The sequence below is a fragment of the Oncorhynchus kisutch genome, linkage group LG25 (assembly GCF_002021735.2).
Source record: "Oncorhynchus kisutch isolate 150728-3 linkage group LG25, Okis_V2, whole genome shotgun sequence".
NCBI classification, from domain to species: Eukaryota; Metazoa; Chordata; class Actinopteri; order Salmoniformes; family Salmonidae; genus Oncorhynchus; species Oncorhynchus kisutch.
The window spans coordinates 413,623-441,072 of record NC_034198.2 but is presented as its reverse complement, the minus strand read 5'-3'; the positions used below and the strand labels follow the sequence as shown (position 1 = coordinate 441,072).

The window sequence follows — 27,450 nt, the reverse complement described above, 5'->3', positions numbered from 1 at the left end:
GTCTGAATTCATTGTTTTTGTCGCGCAATTTTACAACTAACCAAGATGTTTGGTGCAGTATTTCTCAAGTGAAAACATGTTAATGAAAACGAGTCTCTCCTTCAAATACAACAAACGTTTGGTTGAAGGAGCCCTCAAACTTCCGCTTGCTTGGAAAGAAAAATGGTGGCACAAACCATAGAAATGTAATGAATAGAAAGGACATGGACCATCATGGGTACTCTTGCAATGGCTGCCTGGTATTGTGACGCAATAATTTACATGGTACTGGAGAATGTTAATTGAACTTATGCTAACTGATGTGGCTCCAGCAATGGAAAGTATTTTATTTTATGTCCGTTGAGCTGTTAAAACATATCACAGACCAAATTGATGGGTACACTTCCTGCTTTGCTACTATGGGTACGCTTGCAATGGCCCCCTCCCCACATTATGCATAATTCAATTGAATGGGGATAACCGTTCTATTCATTCTAGTGCTATGGCAAGAACAGCCGGGAAAAAAACATTGCAGAAGACCAAAACGTCACAAAGTGTCGTGATAATATATGCAGGAACTGTTTCGGATGGGAAGCACGACCATGATAATTTAGCGAAACAGATGGAATGTGGAACACGGGCCTTTGAACATTGTCTTCATATGAATTTGCCTATTCTGAATCAGTCGGTCGCATAGGAAAATGATTTTCTAAATGCTCGAACAGCTCTTGAATCGAGTCTAGCAGGTAATCCATATTCATCCGCTTTAGATGCCTCACCAACCTCAGTCAATCAGCAACGGAGTACCCGGATGGAACTGTCATGGCCGCCATCGCTGAACTGCAAGGCTAAAGAGAAAAGGAAGGTAAATTAATCAACAGTAAACCCCTTTAACTGTAATTTTAGCAGTCAAGAATGTCTAATTTCTAGCCATATATTTCCATTATGAGGTGTTATTTCTCGAGTGGGTGTGGGCAAGCTCTATTTTGTATTCCAATAACCGTTTACACAAGTCGCAACGTAAAGTAATTATGTCAGTATCAAGGATGAAGTTGATTAGTAAAGTAACGTTAGCTGGAACAGTGGGAATTCGCAAGACAAACATTGTTTAATGCTTCCTTACACTGGTTTTGTATACGTCCACGTTTCTCAAAGTTAGATCTTGTAGAGGCTCTATAGATGGGTTGGTTGTTTAGCAACAAAAATTAGATGCGCCCAACCCATGGGGCAAAACGGAGGTTGGCTTAGATTGTTGACAACGTGTAAACTATATTTTGTCTCCACGGTGTATTGAAAACATACATTTGCACAATGACCACTTGTTGTTTCTCAAATACATCGTCACAGTTGTTGATTAGCTAGCTATTGAACTAGAATTTTAGCCTTATTAGCATTGACATGAAATCAGTCAAAACAAGACATGGTATCAATAGCAATTTGAAACGAGCCACTTACGATATATACCACATGGCAGTTTCTTGACATTTTGCTAGTAATCGAGCCATCCAGAATCACAACATGGAAGCGCGCACATCGTTGTTTGTGACATTGTCAGCCAACCCATCTGTAGGATAGCTTAGCCTCCTCGCGAACCAGGGCTGCGTTCAGTATGCTTTTACCTTCTGGGACGTTCAATTGAAGGAAAAACGGTGCTATACTGAATGACCGACCAGTTGAAAAATGGGTAGGGGTTGGGGAAGATGTCACCATGGGGAAGATATCAGCATGGTCACTTGTCCAGTTCAAAACAACTGGGAATCTGGAACTCTGACTTCAGTGGGTTCAAGACAACTGAGGGGGGGATCACTCACTGTATGGTTTGACCAAGTTTTTTTTTCTCCCAAGTTCCCAGTTCTCTTGAACGCTCCAACTGCCCTATAAAATACCTCACTCATTGCCTCAAGCCACACACAAATGGGAGCAAAACGTTATTGAACACAGTTTGGAAAAACGTGTCGCTCACAACAAACCGTTCAGCAAGGTAGTGTAAATCAGTGACTCCTCCTAATACGTCAAACCAAATCAAATGCCTTGCTTGGCAGAGCTCCGAAGGTGCTCACCAGATTAGTGCCATAGGAGAAACAGTGCTTGAGGACTAAAATGTCTACAAAACACTGGTAACAAAACATTTCAGTTTGTTTGCAGCACGCTGGATTTAAACCTTTCTCTGTTATTTTGAGATGCGTTAAAGCTGTAGCAAGAGGGGAGAAATGGTCGACAATGCTGGCCATATCAATATTTTTTAATTTAGCCGTTTCTGAAGTGATATTTGGCTCTAAAGGCTAGCATCAGGGACAAGTAGCTAGCCACAATGAGGTTTGTTTTGAAGAAGGTCAGCTAACCTTGTTAGCTACCTATGTATAACTAGCTAAAGTTACATTTCTGTCATGATTATAAAGCCAACAAAATGTTAATAAAAACAGCATATTATTAACATAAAAGGTTAGCTGTGTTAGCCCAGTCACTATCTTATCCAGGGTCAGTGATATGTAACGCAACCATTTACTGCCTATGGGAACAACTGCAGTAATTTAGCAAGTAACATTGCTGAATGAAATAAAATTAACCTCATAAAATGACACTTGTAATGCTCATCTCCTGTAGCCTAGTTGTCATCTCGTTATTTTCGTACTGTAAATTACAAGGGTTGGATATGCACTAAGCTATTTTTTTGTCAGCACTAAAAAAGGCATGTATAAAATCTGGTATATTGTGATGTGTGATTAATCAACATTGATACTAGTTCATTTGGAATAATAGTTTAACTCTTAAAAGGTGCACTATGCAGAAATCGCTCTGCCATTCCCTGGTTGCAAAAGTTAATGGTTTGCCTAATTTCAGTTTGACAAAACAAGCAAGTATAGTGTACATTAGAGAATCATTGTACCATCTAAACTGCTGTGAAATTTATTTTCCATAACCAAAAAGTTGTTTCAGCTATTGTGAAGCTGGTGTACCAAACTGAAAGACACTAAAACTAAACTTAATCACGGGAAGTATAGAAATAATGCAAGTTACATATTGCAGCTTTAAAATAAGTTTAAACACTTAAAATAATCAACACTTCACTTCAAAATCCGCAAATAAGTTATGTCAGATTAGACATCTTCGTCTAAACAATAGATAATTGTGTAGTAACAAGTAGGCTATTATGACTAAAGCTTCATTTCAGGTTAAAAAAAACTACATACCAGCGATGACCAAACTTGCGCCACAATCTACTGGGTGAGCAGACTTCTATTCCAGCCAAGCAATAGTAATCTTGATTGTCATCCCATTAGATTTGATAAATTAAATCAGGTGTGTTATTTGCTGGGCTGAAACAGAACCCTGCAAACCTCCAGCAGGGTTGGGCCTCCAATTGTAATGGGTTTATACATTGTGATGTTTAACTGTATTTTTATAGACAACAATTGCTGAAAGATGGGCTTACACGTATAACCCATGGCATATAGCTCCCGAGTGGCGCAGCAGTTTAAGACACTGCCTCTTAGTGCTCGAGGCGTCACTACAGACCCTGGTTCGATCCTGGGAGTCCTATAGGGCGGCGCATAATTGGCCCAGCGTCGTTAGGGTTTGGCTGTGGTAGGCCTTCATTGTAAATAAGAATTTGTTCTTTACTGACTTGACTAGTAAAATAAATACAAATTATAATAAATATAGGATACACCTGTCTCTTGGGACATCTCTCATCTGAAAACAGGCTTTCACAGCTTTCCATATCTGGGGACAGAAAACATCACAAAGAAACAGGCTTCATTACACTCAAATTAGGTTGCACTAAATATTATGTTGCGGTTATCGCTCAGTCCTCAGTTTTCCCTTCCAGGGACTGGCACTGGAGAATCTTTTCATGATGTCCTCCCAGAAAATGACCTGCCCTATCCAGTACGGTAGCCTACACTCTCCCTTTACTGAAAGCTGGAGCTGCAAATACACAGTCTTCCTTATTTTTATTTGTTTTTCTTTTAAACCTTTTTTAACTAGGCTGCTTCCATGGCTGTTATCTACAAATGCATTTGGAGACATTTTAATTTACAATGATAGCTAGCTAATAGGACGTTTGCTACCTGATGACATTTAATTCACTTAGCTAAACAGTGTACAGTTAGCTTTTTACAAAATAGTGCGCATTCTTCACTGTTTTTGGTGGTTGCAAAGCGCAGCCATCTGGACGAATGCAGACAATTAAAAAAGTTGGTTTGTCACGAGCGGTTTAGAATGTTGTGACGTTTGACTTTATCAGCAGGGCCTAAAATTCACTTTGTTTCACCAGCCACAGTGGCAGGTAGATGAGAAATCTACCAGCAAAAATATTTTTTCACCATAAATGCATAAAAAAAAAACTGACCATGCTTTGTAATGTTTCCAAAACATTAAATGTATTAGTAACAAGTAATGTGGTATATTGCTCAATTTCATTTTTTCTTTTTACCAAAGTATCACGAGACAAGAAGGTTCAGTGTACGTGTGAGAGACATGTCTCTTTGCTATCAGTTGAAGCAACAGATTCAAAATAACATTGAAAAACAACCTAGCTTGTGAACAAAACCTTGTAAATAGCCAAGAAACATTGAAAAAGTCTCACTTTGCTGACTTTAGTCAATTAGACCAACTTTTATGCCTGTGCCTCCAAAAATGTATCAGTGCTTCACTCAGTGCGCAAAGCTGTTGATGCGCAAGGTGGTTGTACAATTTGTATTTCTTTGTGCCATGAGCAGCTATGAAACAAAACAGAAATACTTTGAAAACAGCTACTTCAGCATTCTTCTGCTACAAAGTTCTGTTTACCAGCGTAGTCAACTTTTTAAGTTTCAATAAATATATATTGTAGACTGTCAGCCACACTTGATATCTTGAAAACTAACACTTGACACTGGGCAACAACTACCCAGACAGAAAACAGTGAAGTACATAACATATACAGCACCCCTTCTACGTGCGTGTGGGGAGAGGATTTTTTACATGTAACATCCAATCAAAATCTTGCTGCTGGGAGCCAGCACACCATTCAAACCGTTTATGCAATATACAATTCTCCAGACCTCCAAGGGAGGCATGGCAACTTGAGACTAAGACTCAGGACTGTCCCAGAGACTCAGGACTGTCCTCTTGGTTGACCAAGAGTCGTCTGTTCTTCGACCAATCGTTTGGTTGACATTTTTTTAATTATTTTTCCATATATAGGATGTCTGTGTTTTTTAATCAGATCAAGTATTTTCACTGAGCTTGTCTGATGGTTTAAGCGCACTCTTTGATTAAATAATTAAGACACATTACTAGAGGTAGTCCGACTGCAATTGATTTGTTTTGTTTGTTTTGGTCGGACTTGTATATAATTGTTTTCTTCTTCGAATAAGTCACAGAACATCAAGTGTTTCACAGTCCTTGTTGCTGAAACTGCAACGTAATTTCTGACTGAAAATATCTGATACCGAAATCCCTAATTTGTTTAGGAAAAACATTCTCTATTCCCTTAAGCATTGCTCTCTTTACGTGACACATGTATGCGTCGCAAGCATGTGACCAATAGAGCCTGACCTATAGCATATCATAATCGCATCAAAATGGTTAAAACAAACTCAACACCGTAACACATGTGATAGTGAAATGGATGGAGGGAACATGAGAAGCTCGAAACGGGGGAATGTTTATTTATTGGTTGCTCAGGAAGTAAAGGGGAAGTCAGATGTGTGGAATAAATTTGACGACTTGTGGAAAATACTGGAGATCAAGATTGCGTGTGTGTGTGCGCCAAACAGGCGCTGTTAGACTACACACATTGTCAACACAAAATAAATTATAAAGGTACCAGAGAGTCTGTTGTAATGTTTTGTTTTGTTTCTTGTAACACTTTAAACAATAGTGCAATTGCAGAAATTGAATGGTTTAAGAATTATTCAAGGCTCGTTTTATTTTGTACTGAACAAAATATAAACGCAACATATGAAGTGTTGGTTCCATGAGCTGAAATAAAGATAATCCATCCACCTGACAGGTGTAGCATATCAAGAAGTTGAATAAAACAGCATGATCGTTACACAGGTGTACCTTGTACAATAATCGGCCACTTTAAAATGTGCAGTTTTGTCACACAACAATGCCACAGATGTCTCAAGTTGAGGGGGCGTGCACGAGAGTTATTGCTAGAGTTGGATGTTATCCTTTCTAGCGCAGGCGTTCCGCTGAAAAGGCAGTGCGCCAAATTCATTTTTAATCAAGTCCAATAACATGACGTTTTTAATTTGCTGTAATCGACCTATCGTGTCCGATTTGAAAAATGCTTTACAGCGAATGCACAACATATGATTGTTAGATCACCGCCAAGTAAAAAAAACACAGCCATTTTTCCAGCCAAAGATAGGAGTCACAAAAAGCAGAAATAGATCAAATTAATCACTAACCTTTGATCTTCATCAGATGACACTCATAGGACATCTTACACAATACATGTATGTTTTGTTCGATAATATGCATATTTGTATCCAAAAATCTGTTTACATTGGCGCATTACGTGCAAGTAATGTTTTAATTCAGAAACATCCAGTGATTCTGCAGAAATACTCATAAAACATTGATAAAAGATACAAGTGTTATTCACAGATTAAAGAGAGACTTCTCCTTAATGCAGCCGCTGTGTCAGATTTCAAAAATACTTTTCGGATAAAGCATAATCTGAGAACGGCGCTCAGAGCCCAATCCAGCCAGAGAAATATCCAACAGAAGTCAGAAATAACACTATAAATATTAACTTACCTTTGATCTTCATCAGAAGGCACTCCCAGGAATCCCAGATTGACAATAAATGACTGATTTGTTCCATAAATTCCATTTATGTCCAAATAGCCGCGTGTTGTTATCGTGTTCAGCCCAGTAATCCATCTTCATGATGCGTGAGCACTTCGTCCAGACAAAAACTCGGAAAGTTCCGTTACAGGTCGTAGAAACAAGTCAAAAGATGTATGGAATCAATCTTTAGGATGTTTTTAACATAAAACATCAATAATGTTCCAACTGGAGAATTCCCATGTCTGAAGAGAAGCACTGGAACGAGAGCTAACTCTGTCGGGAGCGTGCGTCACGAGCCTGAGCCACTGCCAGACCACTAACTCAAACAGGTCTCATAAGCCCCTCCTTTATAGCAGCGTCCTGAAACAAGTTTCTAAAGACGGTTGACATCTAGTGGAAGCTGTAGGAAGTGCAACTTGACTCCATAGACACTGTTTATTCGGTAGGCCAAGCTTTGAAAAACTACAAACCTCAGATTTCCCATTTCTCCGGTTTTCGCCTGCCATATGAGTTCTGTTACACTCAGACCTCATTCAAACAGTTTTAGAAACTTCAGAGTGTTTTCTATCCAATAGTAATAATAATATGCATATATTAGCATCTGGGACAGAGTAGGAGGCATTTCACTCTGGGCACGCTATTAATCCAAAAGTGAAAATGCTGCCCCATCCTACAAAGTGACACAAATTGTAAAAATACATATTTGACATCCATTCAGGAAATGCAATAAGTGTTAGATCGAGAAAGATTGAGAAATCTCATAATGCTCCCACGCAAAGTAGGCTATTTTGTTGATAATGATTCTTACTTCTGTAACAATGTACAAATTTGAAAAAACTCACGATTTTGATGAAATGTAGATAACCTCTCAAGTACAGACTAGGCCTGACACAAAATGTTGAAATAGTAGCCTACTTCGACAACAATTCAGTGAATTGGATGTGGTGGCAGACAGGTTGGTTTTTAACACCAACCTATCTGGAGAAGAGCAAAAATACAGACTCCTACCACTTTTTAAAAAAACAACTCCAAACCCCCAAACCCACTGTTACTTTAGGCCCAGGCTGTGTGGTACAAGGGTGGATGGTGGGACTTGGGGCAGACGCACTCCTCAATAAAGTGGTGTTTGAATGAATGCTTACGAGCCTGCTGCTGCCTACCACCCCTCAGTCAGACTGCTCTATCAAAACAGACTTAATTATATTATAATAACACACAGAAAGACGAGCCTTAGTTTCCGGATTTTACCATATGACCTATCATTTAGAAAACAAAACGTTTATACTTTCAGTGAAATACGGCACCGTTCTGTATTTGATCTAGTGGGTGGCATCCAGAAGTCTAAATATTGCTGTTACATTGCACAAAGCGGTCTTCTGGTCAGTCTCCGGAGACGGGCACACCGCCCCCTAGCATACTACTCGCCAATGTCCAGTCTCTTGACAACAAGGTTAATGAAATCCGAGCAAGGGTAGCATTCCAGAGAGACATAAGAGACTAATGTTCTTTGCTTCACGGAAACATGGCTCACTCGAGACACGCTATCGGAGTCGGTACAGCCAGCTGGTTTCTTCATGCATTGCGCCAACAGAAACAAGCATCTTTCTGGTAAGAAGAGGGGCGTGGGGGTATGCCTTATGATTAACAAGATGTGGTGTGATCATAACAACATACAGGAACTCAAGTCCTTCTGTTCACCTGATTTAGAATTCCTCACAATCAAATGTCGACCGCATTATCTACCAAGAGAATTCTCTTCGATTATCATCACAGCCGCATATATTCCCCCCCAAGCAGATACATCGATGGCCCTGAACAAACTTTATTTGACTCTATGGCAACTGGAAACCACATATCCTGAGGCTGCATTCATTGTAGCTGGGGATTTTAACAAGGCTAATCTGAAAAAGAGACTCCCTAAATTCTATCAGCATATCGATTGTGCTACCAGGGCTGGTGTAACCCTGGATCGTTGTTATTCTAACTTCCGCGCCGCATAAGGCCCTCCCTCGCCCTCCTTTTGGAAAAGCTGACCACGACTCCATTTTGTTGCTCCCAGCCTATAAACAACAACATTGACGAATACGCTGATTCGGTGAGCGAGTTTATTAGCAAGTGCATCGGCGATGTCGTACCCACAGCAACTATTAAAACATTCCCAAACCAGAAACCGTGGATTGATGGCAGCATTCGCGCGAAACTGAAAGCAGAAACCACTGCTTTTAACCAGGACAAGGTGACCGGAAACTTGACCGAATACAAACAGTGTAGCTATTCTGTAGGCCGTCTCGCCATTGTTGGTAATCAAGCCTACCACTGTAGTGTCGCCTGCAAACTTGATGATTTAGTTGGAGGCGTGCATGGCCACGGAGTCGTGGGTGAACAGGGAGTACAGGAGAGGGCTGAGAATGCCCCCTTGTGGGGCCCCAGTGTTGAGGATTAGTGGGGTGGAGATGTTTTCTACCTTCACCCAGTTGCACAGGGTGGGCTCAACACCCAGGGACTCAAGCTTGATGAGTTTGGAGGGTACTATGGTGTTGAATGCTGAGCTATATTCAATGAACACCATTCTGACTTAGGTATTCCTCTTGTCCAGATGAGATAGGGCAGTGTGATGGCAATTGCATCATCTGTGAACATACTGGGGAGGTAAGCAAATTTGAGTGGGTCTTGGGTGACTGGGTAGGGTGGAGGTGAAATGATCCTTGACTAGTCTCTCAAAGCACTTCATGATGACCGAAGCGAGTGCAACGGAGCGATAGTCAGTTAGTTCAGTTACCTTGGCTTTCTTGGGAACAGGAACAATGGGGGCCATCTTGAAACATGTGGGGACAGCAGACTTGGATAAGAATTGATTATGCCAGTAAACACACCAGGCAGCTGGTCCGCACATGTTCTGAGGACGCGGCTAGGGATGACGTCTGGGCCAGCAGCCTTGCGAGTGATAGCACATTTAAATGTTTTCCTCAGGTTGGCTGCGGTGAAGGAGAGCCCACCGGCTTTGGTAGCTGGCCGTGTCCGTAGCGCTGTATTGTCCTCAAAGCGAGCAAGTTGTTTAATTTGTCTGGGAGCAAGACGTCAATGTCCGCGACGGGACTGGTTTTCTTTTTATAATCCGGGATTGTCTGTAAACCCTGCCACATACGTCTCGTGTTTGAGCTGTTGAATTGCGACTACTTTCCCTATACTGACGCTTTGCTTGTTTGATTGCTTTGTGGAGGGAATAGCTGCACTGTTTGTATTCGGCCATGTATCCAGTCTCCTTGCCATGATTAAAAGCGGTGGTTCGCACTTTTAGTTTTGCGCGAATGCTGCCAACACGGCTGTGTCTAATTGAAGAGAGTTCTCTTGGAAGATAATGTAGTTGGTATTTGATAGTAAGCAATTCTAGGTCAAGTGAACAAAAGGACTTGAGTTCCTTTATGATGTTGTGATTACACCACGAAATTAAAACTGTGATTAATTAATATTCACTTTGTAGACTCTACATTTCTTATGGGCAGGTGGGACGGTAGCGTCCCACCTGGCCAACATCCTGTGAAATTGCAGAGCGCGGAATTCAAACTACTTTCATAAAATCACAAGTGTAATACAACAAAATAAAGCTAACTTCTTGTTAATCCAGCCGCTGTGTCAGATTTCAAAAATACTTTACGGCAAAAGCATACAAACACATGAAAAACATATTTCAACCAGGGAGGTGCGACAAGAAAGTCAGAAATAGCGATATAAAAAATGCCTTACCTTTGTTGATCGTCTTCTGTTGGCACTCAAAGGTCCCAGTTACATCACAAATGGTCCTTTTGTTCGATAATGTCCTTCTTTATATCCATAGAAACTCCGTTTAGCTGGCGCGCTTCAGTCAATAATCCACCCAGTTTCCCTCCATCAAAATGCATACAAAATGAATCCCAAACGTTTCTAATAAACTTTTCCAAACAAGTCAAACAACGTTTATAATCAAACCTTAGGTACCTTATTACTTAAATAAACGATCAAATTTAAGACGGAGAATCGTTGTTGTCTTTACCGGAGAAAAATACCAAAGAACGCGCTCTCTTCCACGTGCTTTGAAACACTACAGCCAAAATGGGAGCCACTTTGAAAAACTTCCATTTCTGGCTCATTTGTTCAAAAACCAGCCTGAAACTCTTTCTAAAGACTTGACATCTACTGGAAGACCTAGGAACTGCAATCTGGGAGGGGGGGGGGGGGGGTTGTCCTCAGGGTTTCGCCTGCCATATCAGTTCTGTTATACTCAGACAATTTTAACAGTATTACAAACTTTAGTGTTTTATATGCATATCCTAGCTTCTGGGCCTGAGTAACAGGCAGTTTACTTTGGGCATACTTTTCATCCAGACGTCAAAAATACTGCCCCCTACTCAGGAGAGGTTAAGAACATGACAATATTCGAGTAAGTGAGCACAACAGTCAGTAGAATGCATTCAATCACAGCGTTGCCCCTGTCTATAGTTTACTTACATCCAAAGAGTACAGTTAAAGGCAAATTTCCACCCCAAAAATATATATTTTATTCATTAATTTCATTAGTCCATGGTTGAAATAGCCCCAAAATGTTTTACATGTCAGTTTTCAAGATGTATTACTCTCAAAATACAGAAATGGAGCCAGGTATGATGAATAATGAATCATAAGATCCAAAAATGTATCATACTGGCTGTATTTCTGGGCATGATTTGAAAGCTTGCTTTATTGCCAACATGAGCTAAGCCATACAATATCATCTTAGTGTTAGACATTCACAAAAACGGATCATATTTTGTTGCATTTAGAAAGGAGTAACGAGTGCATTCAGGTGCGTGTGTCTCAGTGAATTTTCTTCACAATCAACAAACAGGCTCATTCTGTTCAGAACAACCCAAGGTATGACGCCATGTCATCTTGTAACTGTACATCAACATAGTGATCATAAACGTAGACACTGTATATTACATGAGTTTGATTTGGAAATGTGCAGTGCAATATCTCATCTTTCAAAATACATAATTTAAAATGACTGTTGTTTCCCTCACTCGAACAGCAAAACATTTGCTAAAGTTCCCCAATTACCGGGGAGGATGGGGGCAACTTCTTAAGTTCAGAAAGGCCATCAGTCAAAACCCATACAGCGCTATAAAGCGCAGAGCCAGAGTTCTGACGTCATGTATAGCATATTACTGTACAGCCACTACGTTCTAATATAGGCACTTATTATTGCCCAAATCCGCCATTTTCAATCCTTAGAGTATTCAAACCCCTTGACTTTTTCCAAATTTTGTTACATTAAAGCCTTATTCGAACACTCCATGAACAGTTTTTTAGAAATTTTTGCAAATGTATAAATAATAAACTTAAATACCTTATTTTCATAAGTATTCAGACCCTTTGCTATGAGACTTAATTGAGCTCAGGTGGATTATTTTTTTCAATTGCTCATCCTTGATGTTTCTGCAACTTGATTGGAGTCCACCTGTGGTAAATTCCATTGATTTGATATGATTTGGAAAGGCACACCTGTCTATATAAGGTCCCACAGTTGACACTGCATGTCTTAGCAAAAGCCAAGCCATGAGGTTGAAGGAATAGATCTGGGGAAGGGTACCAAAACCTTTCTGCAGTATTGAAGGTCCCCAATAACGCAGTGGCCTCCATAATTCTTAAATGGATGAAGTTTGGAACCACCAAGACTGTTCTTAGAGCTCGCTGCCTGGCCAAACTGAGCAATCGGGGGAGAAGGGCCTTTGTCAAGGAGGTGATCAAGAACCCGATGGTCACTCTGACAGAGATCCAGAATTCCTCTTTGGAGATGGGAGAACCTTCCAGAAGGACAACCATCTCACTCCATCAATCAGGCATTTATAGTAGAGTGGCCAGACAGAAGCCACTCCTCAGTAAAAGGCACATCAGCCTGATTGGAGTTTGCCAAAAGGCACCTAAAGGACTCTGACCATGAGAAACAAGATTCTCTGGAGACTAGTCAGGATTGAGGGAAAGAATAACGGAGCAAAGTACAGAGATTCATTTGTTTAACCATCTTTTAAATGCAAGAGAGGCCCAGGCACAATTTAAAATGTTGGACAATAGATGGCAGCAGTGTATGTGCAACGTTTTAGACTGATCCAATGAACCATTGCATATCTGTTCAAAATGTTGTATCAAGACTGCCCAAATGTGCCTAATTGGTTTATTAATACATTTTCAAATTTGTAATTGTGCACTCTCCTCAAACAATAGCATGGTATTATTTCAGTGTAATAGCTACTGTAAATTGGACAGTGCAGTTAGATTAACAATAATTTAAGCTTTCTACCCATATCAGATGTCTGTCCTGGGATTTTTTTTGTTACTTATAAACTCATGCTAAGTACTGTCTTAGCGTGACAATCATTAAATGTGAAGCATGTTATATTGTCAAATCAATTCTCTGTGTAAATATTCCTTACGTGATTAAACTATTTATGTAAATTATAATTAACTGGGAAGTCAGGGCACCACGGGAAAATGTTTTTAAAGAGTCTATTTCCCAAATTAACTCTTCAGATATTTTCATACCTTATCGATTACAGATTTATATTAATATATTATTACCGCATCAGTCTCATTCCTGATCGTCGCAAACCCTTGGATATCTGCACGAACCCTAGCATAAATTATGAATCAGCAATATACAAATTCGCTTAATTATTTATTTACTAACTAACTAATCAATTACAGAATTACATAAACACACAGTAGATCATACATTGGCTCCGAACATGACGCAAAGAAAATATCCCTAGTGGACGAAACCGATATGACTGCTTGGTAGACAAAGGAAATGGGTGTGGACAGCTCAAGAGCAGCAAACTGAGTGGACACACTTAATACAGTTGATACCTACAGTCATGGAAATGCTAATACTTTGAACATGAACAACCGCTCATTCTAAAATAAATGACAATTTACATGTTTACGAGTGTATGCCATGGTTTTCCCTCTCGGCTATCGCCGGTCCTTCTGCTGGATAGTCAGTCAACAGAAAGTCTATGGTTTGTCCACCAGAGATCAGTCTTCCATAGTAGCTTGTTATAATGGATATGTCAGGGTACCATTCGGAAATGTTCTTGAGAATGGATCTTTCAGAATACCATTGTTCTTAGATCGGCCGCGTTTACCAGACTAGAGCATTTAAACGGCTGCAGTCTGAATAATTGGTCTTTTAGTTTGTAGATTTCTTATCCATTTCAACAGTGGGATCCTCTCCCTGTGTCATCTTAACTAATTAAAATTGTCACGAGTCCTTTTTATTAACTCTGTGGAAAGGGGTGTTCCATGATGTTTGGGTATAATGTATGTGCTCACAAAGTTTATTGGATAAACTTTACGTAAAAAAAACATTTTGTCATTTAGAAAACTAAAGTCACATTTAAGAACAAATTTAATTTACAATGACGTCCTACCCCGGCCAAACCCTAGCCCAGACGAATCTGGCTAATTGTGCCCTATTGGAATCACAGCCAATTTTGATACAGCCTGGAATTGAACCAGGGTCTGTAGTGATGCCTCTAGCACTGAGATGCAGTGCCTTAGACCGCTGCGCCACTCGGGAGCCATCAGAGGTTGGTACCCCTGTAAGCCTCCCGTACTAAGCAACACTAACTGTTGAACGAGGAACAGCTCAATTTGGTTTGGAAAGTTTGTTTGAAAGTGATTTGTAAAGTTCTTGCTAGCTACCTAGCTTCTTAGTTTGGATCCCGTGACGTAGTTGGCATCAGTTGCTGGGACTGCTTTTTAGTGCTGGGCGATATGACGATATGTCGTGTGATGATGGAGCATAATATATCTATAATTTATTTTGTTGTCGCATATCACACTCTTTACGGCAATATTTTTTGTCAATTGGACGACGCTTTGCGTTCCTGTGGAAGGAAATTTGCAGCACAAACAAACATGGAGGAGAGTGAATGTGACAGAGCACAGAGACACGGATCTCGTACCTAAGAGGGGCTGCTTCGGTCGCATGGAAGTTGTTCTGGTATGGAAGTCTGACACAAACCAGAAAACCGTCCTCTGCAAAATATGCCACAAGCCGGTCCACACAGACTCAAACACCACTAACCTTTTTTACCACCTATGCAAGAATCATGTGGAACAGTACGGAGAGAGTCTACAGATGAGACCCAAAAAAGTACAGTCGAGGGCTCAAAACATACCCCCGACTCAGAACGTTGTAAGAGGCTTTTGCCCATAGCAAACCATATGGCAAAGAATCACGAAGATGGAAGGAGATAACAGCTGCCGTTACAACGTATATCTGCAAAGACATGGCCCCAATTCACACTGTCGATAAACGGGGGTTTTGTGAGTTGGTGCTAACACTCAACCCAAGGTACCAAACGCAAATTGTATAGTTATCGGGATATGAGATTTTGGCCATATCGCACAGCCCAACAGCTTGTCTCTCCAGTGATCCTGCCGACCGATCAATCAATAAAATGTATCTCCAAAGCCCTTCTGACATCAGCTGATGTCACAAAGTGCTGTACAGAAACCCAGTTTAAACCCCTAAACAGCAAGCAATGCAGGTGTAGAAACACAGTGACTAGGACAAACTCCCTAGAAAGGCAGAAACCTAGGAAGAAACGTAGAGATGAACCAGGCTATGAGGGGTGAACAGGTCAGGGTTCCATAGCTGCAGGCAGAACAGTTGAAACTGGAGCAGCAGCACGACCAGGTGGACTGGGGACAGCAAGGAGTCATCAGGCCAGGTAGTCCTGAGGCATGGTCCTAGGGCTTAGGTCTTCAGAGAAAGAAAGAGAGAATTAGAGAGAGCATACTTAAATTCACACAGGACACCGTATAAGACAGGATAAATACTCCAGATATAACAGACTGACCCTAGCCCCCCATCACAGCCTCCAGTATTTATGCTGCAATAGTTTGAGACGAGGGGTCGGAGACACTGTGGCCCCGTCTGAGGATACCCCCAGACAGGGCCAAACAGGCAGGATATACCCCCACACACTTTGCCAAAGCACAGCCCCCACACCACTAGAAGGATATCTTCAACCACCAACTTACCTGAGACGAGGCCGCATATAGCCCACGAAGATCTCCCCCACGGCGCCAACCCAGACAGGAAGACCTCGTCAGTGCCTCAATCTATTCAAGTGACGTACCTAGGGATGGCATGGAAGAGCACAAGTAAGCCAGTCACTCAGCCCCCGTAATAGGGTTTAAGGCTGAGAATTCCAGTGGAGAGTGGAGGGGGGGGGGACTGGCCAGGCAGAGACAGCAAGGGCTGTTTGAGGCTCCAGTAACTTTCCGTTCACCTCCACACTCCTGGGCCAGACTACACTCAATCATAGGACCTACTGAGGAAATGAGTCTTAAATACAGACTTAAAGGTTGAGACCGAGTCTGCGTCTCTCACATGGATAGGCAGACCATTCCATAAAATGGAGCTCTATAGGATAAAGCCCTGCCTCCAGCTGTTTGCTTAGAAATTCTAGGGACAATAAAGAGGCCTGCATCTTGTGACCGTAGAGTATGTATAGGTATGTACGGGAGGACCAAATCTGAAAGATCTGTAGGAACAAGCCCATGTAATGCTTTGTAGATTAGAAGTAAAACCTTTAAATCAGCCCTAGCCTCAACAGGAAGCCAGTGTAGAGAGGCTAGCACTGGTGTAATATGATCATTTTTTGGGGTTCTAGTCAAGATTTCAGCAGCCGTGTTTAGCACGAACTGGAGTTTATTTATTGCTTTATCCTGGTAGCCGGAAAGCAGAGCATTGCAGTAGTCTAATCTAGAAGTGACAAAAGCATGGGTACTTTTTTCTGCATAATCTTTGGACAGAAAGTTCCAGATTTTTCTGAGATTAGTTTCTTAGGCACTTCCTGGTTGGATCTTCCTCAGGTTTTCGCCTGCAATATCAGTTCTGTTATACTCACAGACAATATTTCGACCGTTTTGGAAACTTGAGTGTTTTCTATCCTAATCTGACAATTATATGGATATTCTGGGCCTGAGAAATAGGCAGTTTCATTTGGTTACGTTTTTCATCCAAACATCAAAATACTGCCCCCTACACTCAACAGGTTAAAGAGTTTCAGTCTGATTTGGAATGGGTGGCCAGTAATAAACTGGTCCTGAACATCTCTAAAAGTAAGCTTTGTATTTGGTACAAATCATTCCTTAAGATCTAGACCTCAGCTGAATATGGTAATAAATGGTGTGGCTGTTGAACAAGTTGAGTAGACTAAATTACTTGGCATTACCTTTAGATTGTAAACTTTCATGGTCAAAACATATAGATTCAAATGGTTGTAAAGATGGGGAGAGGTTTAGCTGTAATAAAGACACCACACTCCAGAAAGCAGGTTTTGCAGGCTCTAGTTTTGTCTAATCTTGATTATTGTCCAGTCGTGTGGTCCTGTGCTGCAAGGAAAGACTTAGTTAAGCTGCAGCCAGCCCAGAACAATTTGCAATCATAGGGCTGATATACATACTATGCATGCATAATACTATCCCCATGCATAATGGAGAAATACACTACATGGCCAAAAGTATGTGGGCACCTGCTCGTTGAACATCTCATTCCAAAATCCTCCCCCTTGCTGTTAACATAGCCTCTACTCTTCTGGGAAAGCTTTCCACTAGATGGAGTATTGCTGCGGGGTCTTGCTTCCATTCAGCAACAACTGCATTAGTGAGGTCGGGCACTGATGTTGGGAGAATAAGGCCTGGCTTGCAGTCGGCGTTCCAATTAATCCCAAAGGTGTTTGATGGGGTGGAGGTCAGGTCTCTTTGCAGGCCGGTCAAGTTCTTCCACACCAATCTCGACAAACCATTTATGTATGGACCTTGATTTGTGCAGGTAGTGTTCTCCTGGCATCTGCCAAACCCAGATTCTTCTGTCTGACTGCCAGATGGTGAAGTGTGATTCATCATTCCAGTGAACATGTTTCCGCTGCATTGCGCATGGTGGTCTTTAGGTTTGTGTGAATGCTCGGCCATAGAAACCACATTTCATGAATCTCCGGACGAACAGGTCTTGTGCTGACGTTTCTTCCAGGGGCAGTTTGATGCTTGGTAGTAAGTGATGCAACAGAGGACAGATGATTTTTACGCACTACGTGCTTCAGCACTCCGCTGTCCCTTTCTGTGCGCTTGTGTGGCCTACCACTTCGCGGCTGAGCTGTTGTTGCACCACTTCACAATAACAGCACTTACAGTTGATCGGGGCAGCTCTATCAGGGCAGAAATTGACAAACTAATTTGTTGGAAAGGTGGCATCCTGTGACTGTGTCATGTTGATAGTCACTGAGCTCTTCACCAAGGCCATTCTACTGCCAATGTTTGTGTATGGAGATTGCATGGCTGTGTGCTCGATTTTATACACCTGTCAGAAACGCGTGTGACTGAAATATACTAATCCACAAATGTGAAGGGATGTGCACATACTTTTGGCCATGTAGTGTATGTGATCTATACAAATGCAAGCAAGGATTGAAATAATTGTTTTAGTCAAATATTAAATATGTTTTCAGTCTACACATTATTTGTGATTATGTTCCCTCCCTCGGCTGAATCTGGTTGATGCCATAGAGGGTCTTGGGATTTAAGCATAAATACCACTTTATTTTCACCCACAAACCTGAATTCAATTTCTTGTTCAAATGTGTCGGGTGTCTAAAGTTCTGATTTGATTCATCACATAATTTCTCCTTTGACACCAATACCTGATTTGCAAGGTTAGTCAGAATTCCCAAGTTCTGATTGGCTGACTGTTTAATCAAAAATTTATTCGGTGGTGAGAAATTGTCTTGTGCCGCTAGATAGCATATTTGTGACACTCTTCTCTTGTTCATAGGAGCCTCTATATTGAAGCATGGAAGAGGACCTGAAAACACTGGATGATCCTGCTGAAAGCCATGACGACATGGAGGCTGAGGAAGAAAAGGAATTGGCAAAGGACCACACCGGCCAGAAGTTTGATCAATTTCCTGGGTTGCCATATAGTGACCAATGTGACCCTGATGAAACATCTGTTGAAGAGTCAGGTAGTCGCAAGACAGCCAGAAAAGCATCTAAGTCACCATGTAAAATACAGCAAGGTGCAGTCTTCTCTGGGAAAATACTTAGCTTTGGGTGTTCAGAGTGTAAGGGTGACGCTACCTACAGCCCCAATGATCTCCTTAAACATTTTCAGGGGGCCCACAAGGGGACCCTGCCGACGTATCCGTGTGACTTGTGTGGCTTTGTTACAAATGAGTTCCCTGCACTTCAGCGCCATCGGATCGGGCACAGGAACACTTTAGTCACATGCGAGATCTGTAATGATGATGTACAGTACTCTCTCCTCCTGCTCACTAGACACTATATCATGTCTCACAGCCAAAATGGCCACTTTCACTGCGAAAAATGTGAGTTTTCAACAGTTGACGCAGGGACATTTGTTCAGCACATCCATCATCACAATGAGAGCCGGCTCAAATGTGTGAAATGTCAACATGTGACCTCTAGCCGAGGTGAGCACCAGAGGCACCTAAAACTCCACTCGGGTACCTTCCCCTTCACGTGTCAGGTCTGTGGATATGGGGCAGCACGGAGAGAATACCTCACAAAGCACATGGTAACTGTCCATGGTGAGGAAGCAGGCAAGAAAAATAAATGGAGAGCAACGGAGGACCGCAACAATACCCTGGCAAACTCCTCTTCAGGATTAAAACTCCTGCTGAAGAAAAGCCCAGCTGCAGGTGGTCAATCTAAGGAATCCCAGTGGATGTCCAAACTGAATTCTCTTCCTGGAGTAGGTTTACTTGACCAAAATGGAAGGTTGTTGAACCCAGAGAAAACATTGGAGGAAACCCAACAGTTCCTTGAAAGGGCTGTGGGTGTGAAACAGGACTGTAAGAAGCGGGTCAAAGGGACTCTTAAAAATGAGCAACAATTTGACTCCCAGGCTGTATCATCGATACCACCACCTAAGTCCCCGGAAAGTGATGACAGTTATGGGGCTGACACCCTAAACCCGAACTCCAATGGACTAACTGTTCTCATGGTCAAAAATAAAATCTCTATTCCACCTAACTGTACTACAAAAGTAATGGGGTTCAAAATGGTTGACGGCAAAAAGCATTTAGTTCTCAAAGTTATACCAACAGCAAAGCCTGAGTCCTCTGCAGAAAATAGAATGTTATGTAGAGCGCAAGAGAGAGGCTGCCCAATTATAGATGCTACCTCCGATGGAAATCAATGCTCAGATTCGGCTGAAAATTGGGAAAATTCAAGTACTAGCTTCCCTTACCTGACAGTTCTAAGCCCCTCAGGGACTGATCGAGATGCTGCAATTTCAGTTCAAGTGAAACCAGAGGAAGAGGACATTAGCATTGAGATGTTGCCCATACTGGAGAAACTACCACAGAAAATAGCACAGAAAGCAAAACACACAGAGCAGCAGAGGAATGGTGAACAACATAAGTTTAAGGATGAACAGATTCCTTCCTTGGCAGTTTCTCCAATGACCAAAGAGTCACATCACTCCACGATTCAGAACGGTAAACTGAATAACAATACATCATCAATTGCTAATCAGTCGAATGATTCTGAGCTGGGATACAAAATGTCTGCTTATTCAAGCCCTAATGTGACTGCTGTGGAGGTCGTTCCAGCCAAAATGCTCACAGATAATTCCATGCCCTCTGAATCAGCTTATGAGACCATGCTTCCCGAACCAGTCTCTGAAGAAACTATCAGCATGCTTAGAGTTGGTGACCTGAATACAGCTACAGCTGATAAGATCAGTGACCCCATCACTGAAAATTCCCCTGTGCCCAATGGAGAGACGTTACCCTCCAATGACAAACCGAAGAAGACTGCCCCAGGACCCATGACTGGTGACATCCTACCTTCTGATGATACTGTTGAAAATAATCATTTGATTATCAAGGAGATGGTTCCTTCTGATTTTACTGCCAATAAGATTAATTCCTGTGTAGCGACTAAGACTAAAACTGAAACTTTATCTCCAGATATGATGCCCCAACTGGAGTCACACCCAGCTGAATCAGACAACTCCAAAGAGACTGATGCTAATGCTGAAAATCTTAATTCTCCCAACCAAGAGGTGTTCAGTTTTCATAATTACTCAAAGGAAACATCAAGCATTTCCTCCAACTCAACACAACCTTGTGAACATCCATCAGAGCTTTCGACAGAGGATGAAAGTGTTTGGATGAAAGAGTCACCTGAATGGAGCTTGACATTGGCTGCATCTCCACAACCTCCAGATGAGGGGAATGGGGAAGTGAAGTCTGCAGAAGAGACTGAGACTGCAATGGAAAGAGTGTCAGATGGTGACATTGAGGTTGATGAGTGCATAGCTACTGTAGATCTGGCCACCCCAGTGGCAGCTGAGATAGATATTCATGGACACTCTGGGTCTAAACACCAAGTCCAAACTACAGTAAAAATGGAAGAGGAGAGTGTTCCTGTGTCAGAAAGGGCAACAGGGAGCATAAATAGTTTGGCCGTCTTGGGTCGCATACTGGAGGAGCATTCAGATGCTATCATTAACCACCAGCTTGAGAAAGATCGAATAGGCTGCTCAGCTGCTAGCCATGATTCTGTTAAGCCACCTAAGACTATGCTAAGGATCCTTAAAACTGCAGAGGGAAAGCAACAGATGTTCTTACAGACTGCAGAGAACCAGTTTGCTGTACCTATGCAGCTCCAAGGCAACACAGGGTTCAAGCTGATAACCAAATGCTCTGCTCCTCAGATCAATGTGTCCTATGTTAAGCCAGGAATTGAAATACAGAATCACACCACAGGGTTGGCACTCACCCTCAATGGTGGAAGGTTCAGCATTCTAGGACATACTTTAGGTGCTAGTGAAAAAGGTGCAATGCCGTTATCTGCTATTCAGCCTGGAGCCAGTACTAGTGCAAGCCACTACCTAGTCAACAGCACAGATTTGAAGGGAAATATGCTGTTGTCAGACGCAGCACATAGTTCTCCTGGAGAAAATACCATAAAGTCACTGCAGACTTGTTACTTAGTACAGAGACCAGTCCCTGTAACCCAGCCCCACCACAATGCAGGTAGCAAATTAGCAAGCTCAATGTCTCAATCTCCACTCTTGTCCCGTCCAGTTTTGGCAATGTCTGCGAACTCTGTGAACAAATTAACTGCATTGCACACTGGGCGACAAGCCTTCTTGGTTAGATATATCTCTCCAGCTAAGTCAGGGATGCTTCTGAATAGTCTTGATGGGAAGTCTGTGAACCAGAAAGGTCAACCTAATGAAAACCGAGGAAATAAAGTTGTTTATAAGATAGTCAGAACTGCCAATGGTAGCACATTTCTTGCTGGTGCTGCACACTCCTCTGCCAACAAGCCCATTTATCTGGCCACAAATTCCACACAGATGCCCTGTTTTCTGATGTCATCAAATAATGTCTCTACTGGAGGGCAAAAACTGGTACCCATACAAAATAGCTCCCACAAACCTGTCACAGCCTCCAAGCTCTCAAATCTTCTGTCCCCCCAATCCAACATGCAAGGTAGGGTCAGGCAGCAAGTGGGCATAGATGGTCTGAATAAATCGCCCCTTACCCCAAGGCCAAGTCGCCAGCTAAGTCAAAGGAAGAGACACAGGAAAGCGTTGTTTGATGAACTCCCAGAGCACTTGCCTAAAGTGAAGAGGCTCTCGAGCAAGGCAGTAACTGAGAAAGGGGCTCCCTCGCTCTGGGTGCCTGTACCTAAAGATGCAGAGAGGACTCTGAGACTGTACCCATTCAGTTCACTACAGGAGATAAAATGCCCTCGACGAAATCAGCCGGTAGTGGTTCTCAACCATCCCGATGCAGACATTCCTGAAGTGGCCAGTATCATGAGGTCTGCTAACAAGTACAAAGGTGCTGTTTCCAAGGTGGCACTGTCCCAAAAAACGGTTCAAGCTCTCTCTGAACTCGGCCCGACTGGACTTCTGGGGAAAAGCTCCAAGGTGAAATGTCCCTCATCACAAAGCTGTGGGTCGAGACTTCGGCCTTCAGAAAGCAGAGTCCGAGAGCGATTTCTGTTAAAACTGAAGTTTAAAAAGACTAGCAGGAAAAAGTACGAGGTGGTGAAGTCCTTATCTAGATGTGCTGAGAGGTCATCAATGTTTGCCTGTTGGTTTTGTGGTCGACTCTTCAACAACCAAGAGGAGTGGATAGGCCACGGCCAACGGCATCTCATGGAGGCAACCAGAGACTGGAATAAGCCATTTTAAAGCTGTCACATAGCCCCTGGATGGTCCAAAATACCATCCTATAGAGTGGCACAAGAGAGGTTAAAGTTGTATATTTTTCAAATGACTCATCAGTATACTTTATTCTTACAGCAGTTTCTATTCCCATAAATGCCCTAATAGCTATGTTTGAGTCACCGTTTTTGAGGCTGTTGATGTGTGGTACAACCTGAAACCTTTTGGTATGTATAGATATTGTAATACGATTATGTAAATATGACAAACTCGTTTGTACAGATGGAATTGAACTGTGAAAACTTGGCACACTGTAATGGAGTATATTTGAGGGAGCAATGTTGCTAGATTTTTTTTTTTATTCAGAAATGTACCAAATTCCTCAGGTGATTTCATATTCTCTGATTCAACTCATCTGCTTTGTAACATACAGTTGAAGTTGGAAGTTTAAATACACTTAGGTTGGAGTCATTAACTTGTTGTCATTAACTTGTTTTCAACCACTCCACACATTTCTTGTAAACAAACTATAGTTTTGGCAAGTTGGTTAGGACATCTACTTTGTGCATGACAAGTAATTTTTCCAACAATTGTTTACAGACAGATTATTTCAATTCACTGTATTAAAATTCCAGTAGGTCAGAAGTATACATACACTAAGCTGACTGTGCCTTTAAACAGCTTGGAAAATGCCATAAAATTATGTCATGAGTTTAGGAGCTTCTGATAGGCTAATTGACATCATTTGAGTCAATTGGAGGTGTACCTGTGGATGTATTTCAAGGCCTACCTTCAAACTCTGTGCCTCTTTGCTTGACATCATGGGAAAAACAAAATAAATCAGCCAAGACCTCAGAAAGTAATTGTAGACCTCCACAAGTCTGGTTCATCCTTGGGAGCAATGTCCAAATGCCTGACGGTACCACGTTCATCTGTACGAACAATAGTACGCAAGTATAAACACCATGAGACAACGCAGCCGTCATAACAATCAGGAAGGAGACACGTTCTGTCTCCTAGAGCTGAACGTACTTTTATGCAAAAAGTACAAATCAATCTCAGAACAACAGCAAAGGACCTTGTGAAGATGCTGGAGGAAACGGGTACAAAAGTATCTATGTTAACAGTAAAACAAGTCCTATACCGACAACCTAAAAGGCTGCTCAGCAAGGAAGAAGCCACTGCTCCGCCATAAAAAAAACAGACTACAGTTTGCAACTGCGCATGGGGACAAAGATTGTACTTTTTGGAGAAATGTTCTCTGGTCTGATAAAACAAAAATATTTGGCCATAATGACCATCGTTATGTTTTCGATTAATAAGGGGGACACTTGCAAGTCGAAGAACACCATCCCTACCGTGAAGCACGGGGGAGGCAGCATCATGTTGTGGGGGTTCTATGCTGCTGGAGGGACTGATGCACTTCCCAAAATGGATGGCATCATGAGGAGGGAAAATTATGTGGATATACTGAAGCAACAACTCAAGAGATCAGTCAGGAAGTTAAAGCTTGGGCGCAAATGGGGCTTCCAAATGGACAATGACCCCAAGCATACTTCCAATGTTGTGGCAAAATGGCTTAAGGACATCAAAGTCGAGGTATTGGAGTGTCCATCACAAAGCCCTGACCTCAATCCTATAGAAAATTTGTGGGCAGAACTGAAAAAGCGTGTGCGAGTAAGAAGGCCTACAACCCTGACTCAGTTACACCAGGTCTGTCAGGAGGAATGGGCCAAAATTCACCCAAATTATTGTGGGAAGCTTGTGGAAGGCTACCCAAAACGTTTTACCCAGGTTAAACAATTTAAAGGCAATGCTACCAAATAATAATTGAGTGTATGTAAACTTCTGACCCACTGGGATTATGACGAAAGAAATAAAAGCTGAAATAAACAACTCTACTATTATTCTGACATTTCACATTCTTAACATAGTGGTGATCTTAACTGACCTTAACAGGGAATTTTTACTGAGTTTAAATATATTTGGCTAAGGTGTATGTAAACTGACTTCAACTGTAAGTAATTAATTATTTTACATTTATCATCTTTTCATAGGTTTGAGAGAACATTGTGGTAATTTGTGTTTTGATTCTCTTAATTTTTGTTATTCATGTTCTATTCACATATTTGTTTTATGTGAGGAAATAGTTGAGGAAATAGTTTTACAGGTATACAAATGGGTCGTCTTTTTTTTTTCTGCAGTTACATACAGTACTTCCTATATACATCCCGGTTTGTTTCACTATTTTACCTCTTTATTTCTGGGGTGACAGATGTTTTAGCTTCTTTTAGGATAACACAACCCCATTTGTCTAATATCTTAATTGTCAGTGCTTGACTTTAGCATTAGTCATAACATAGTTATGTTGATTTTAGCTCTCGTAACTCATTTATTTCCACATCTGTGTTCAGTATGCAAAAATCTCAACTGATTAATTATTGCATTAGTGATACTTTACGATCATTTTTGCACATTTAGTACTGTTTAGCGGGCAGGAAAATGTTCCCCATGATCAAAGCTGTACTCGTTAAATTGTACTAGTAGTTGAAAATTAATAGACCTACAAAATAATACCATATGGCTTCATGAAAGACTGGTGAAACAGCATGCACAAAATAAGACAACCACAGTTTAAGCAGCAACCACACCAGCAGATTAGCTACTTTCCTTGTACATTTCATTCAAGTTTGTGTTTCTGATCTTATGCTAATTGAACACCTTATTTCCAATGTTCCAATACATTTGTTTTGTAGTAGTAGAGTGAGTTCTGTTAACTTTCTTTGAACCATGTATAATCTGTTTTATTTGACAAATTACACTTGTTACAGACTAGCCCCCTCCCCCTTGACACAACAATACCTCTAAACTCCACGACCAAATAATTGTTATTCTCTTAAGTTTTATGGAATTCTCCTTTCTTAGGATTTTTTTTTCTTCCAGTTTTAATATCCCTGTAAGACAGGTTGCCGGGATCTTTTTACCTGAGAATAAAGTGCCTAAACTGTTGTGCACCATGTTGACACTATTGTACTGTATTCACCTCCTTGTGGTTCTCTCTTCTCAAATAAATGTAAGTACTTTGGAAAATAACCAATGTCTTGTGTTTTGCTAATATTTAGTTTTGTTATTTCTTTGGGCACAGGAACACATATTAATAGATTCATCTATTTGATCAATAAAAATATATAAAATAAAATGTATTTATATAGCCCTTCGTACATCAGCTGATATCTCAGTGCTGTACAGAAACCCAGCCTAAAACCCCAAACAGCAAGCAATGCAGGTGTAGAAGCATGGTGGCTAGGAAAAACTCCCTAGGAACCAGGCTAAATATTCAGAAATGTAAGATTTGACAAATTTAAACAACATTTTACAAATAGCTGTGAGTCATTGGTAGGTGTATACATAATTTTTTATTTTTTAACTTTTTGCTAGTGTGGATGGACTTCACAGTTTTAGAAAACCTAAAAAAAAATCTTAGGACGCTCGTCACTTCTTTTTGTACGCGGAAAAGCTCGGTTTTGTTTGTAAAGTTTGTTGAATTTCTTTGGGACTGGGGGGCAGTATTGAGTAGATTGGATAAAAAGGTGCCCAAAGTAAACTACATCCTACTCTGTCCCAGATGCTAATATATGCATATTATTATTAGTATTGGATAGAAAACACTGAATTTTCTAAAACTGTTTGAAGGATGTCTGAGTATAACAGAGCTCATATGGCCCACAAAAACCTGAGAAATCGATTTACAATGTGATTTTCAGGATATTTTTTTTTCATTTTGTCTGTCATAGTTGAAGTGTACCTATGATGAAAATTAAAGGCCTCATCTTTTTAAGTGGGAGAACTTGCACAATTGGTGGCTGACTAAATACATTTTTTGCCCCACTGTAGGTAGGTAGTTGCAAAGGGCAGCAGTGTCTTAACAGCGCGATTTGCCAAGGCAGGATACTCTTGAGCGCAGCTCAATCCAGAAATCTGGCAGTGGCTTATGATTTAAATTACATTTGCACAGGACCGCTTGTTGGAATTTCGATGAGGCTCTCTTGTTCAGATGTCGGTAAGTGGACTGGAGGCAGGGCATGAAAGGGATAACAAATCCAGTTGTTTGTGTCATCCGTTTCGAGAATGTACCTGCGTAATTGCGCACCCAATTCACTCGCTACATCACATTTGACAGTTCATTTGCACACAAAAAATAAAATCATACAGTGACGGAAAGACCTGTGTGTTGCCCTGGTTAATGCAGACAGAAAAGAGCTCCAACTTATTAATCATAGTGTACATTTTTCCCCGCACATTGAATATGGTTGCGGAGAGTCCCTGTAATGCTCGATTCAGATCATTCAGGTGAGAAAAAACATTACCCAGATAGACCAGTTGTGTGAGAAACTCGTCATCATGCAAGTGGTCAGACAATTTGAAAATTGTTAGTAAAGAAAACTAAG

At 41.3% G+C, this 27,450-nt stretch overlaps 1 protein-coding gene across 1 annotated transcript; it reads left to right on the top strand.

Moving 5' to 3' along the window:
* Nucleotides 1–404: 404 nt before the first annotated feature.
* LOC109870344 (zinc finger protein 518A-like) lies at nucleotides 405–26,095 on the top strand. The gene is made up of 2 exons (XM_020460823.2): nucleotides 405–844; nucleotides 18,626–26,095. Exon 2 carries the CDS (start codon nucleotides 18,644–18,646, stop codon nucleotides 23,027–23,029), a length of 4,386 nt encoding a protein of 1,461 aa, XP_020316412.1. The 5' UTR covers nucleotides 405–844; nucleotides 18,626–18,643; the 3' UTR covers nucleotides 23,030–26,095.
* Nucleotides 26,096–27,450: the final 1,355 nt, after the last annotated feature.

Excerpts from the sequence above, each read along its gene's own strand:
- LOC109870344 (XM_020460823.2), top strand. The coding sequence starts at position 18,644 with ATGGAAGAGGACCTGAAAACACTGGATGATCCTGCTGAAAGCCATGAC.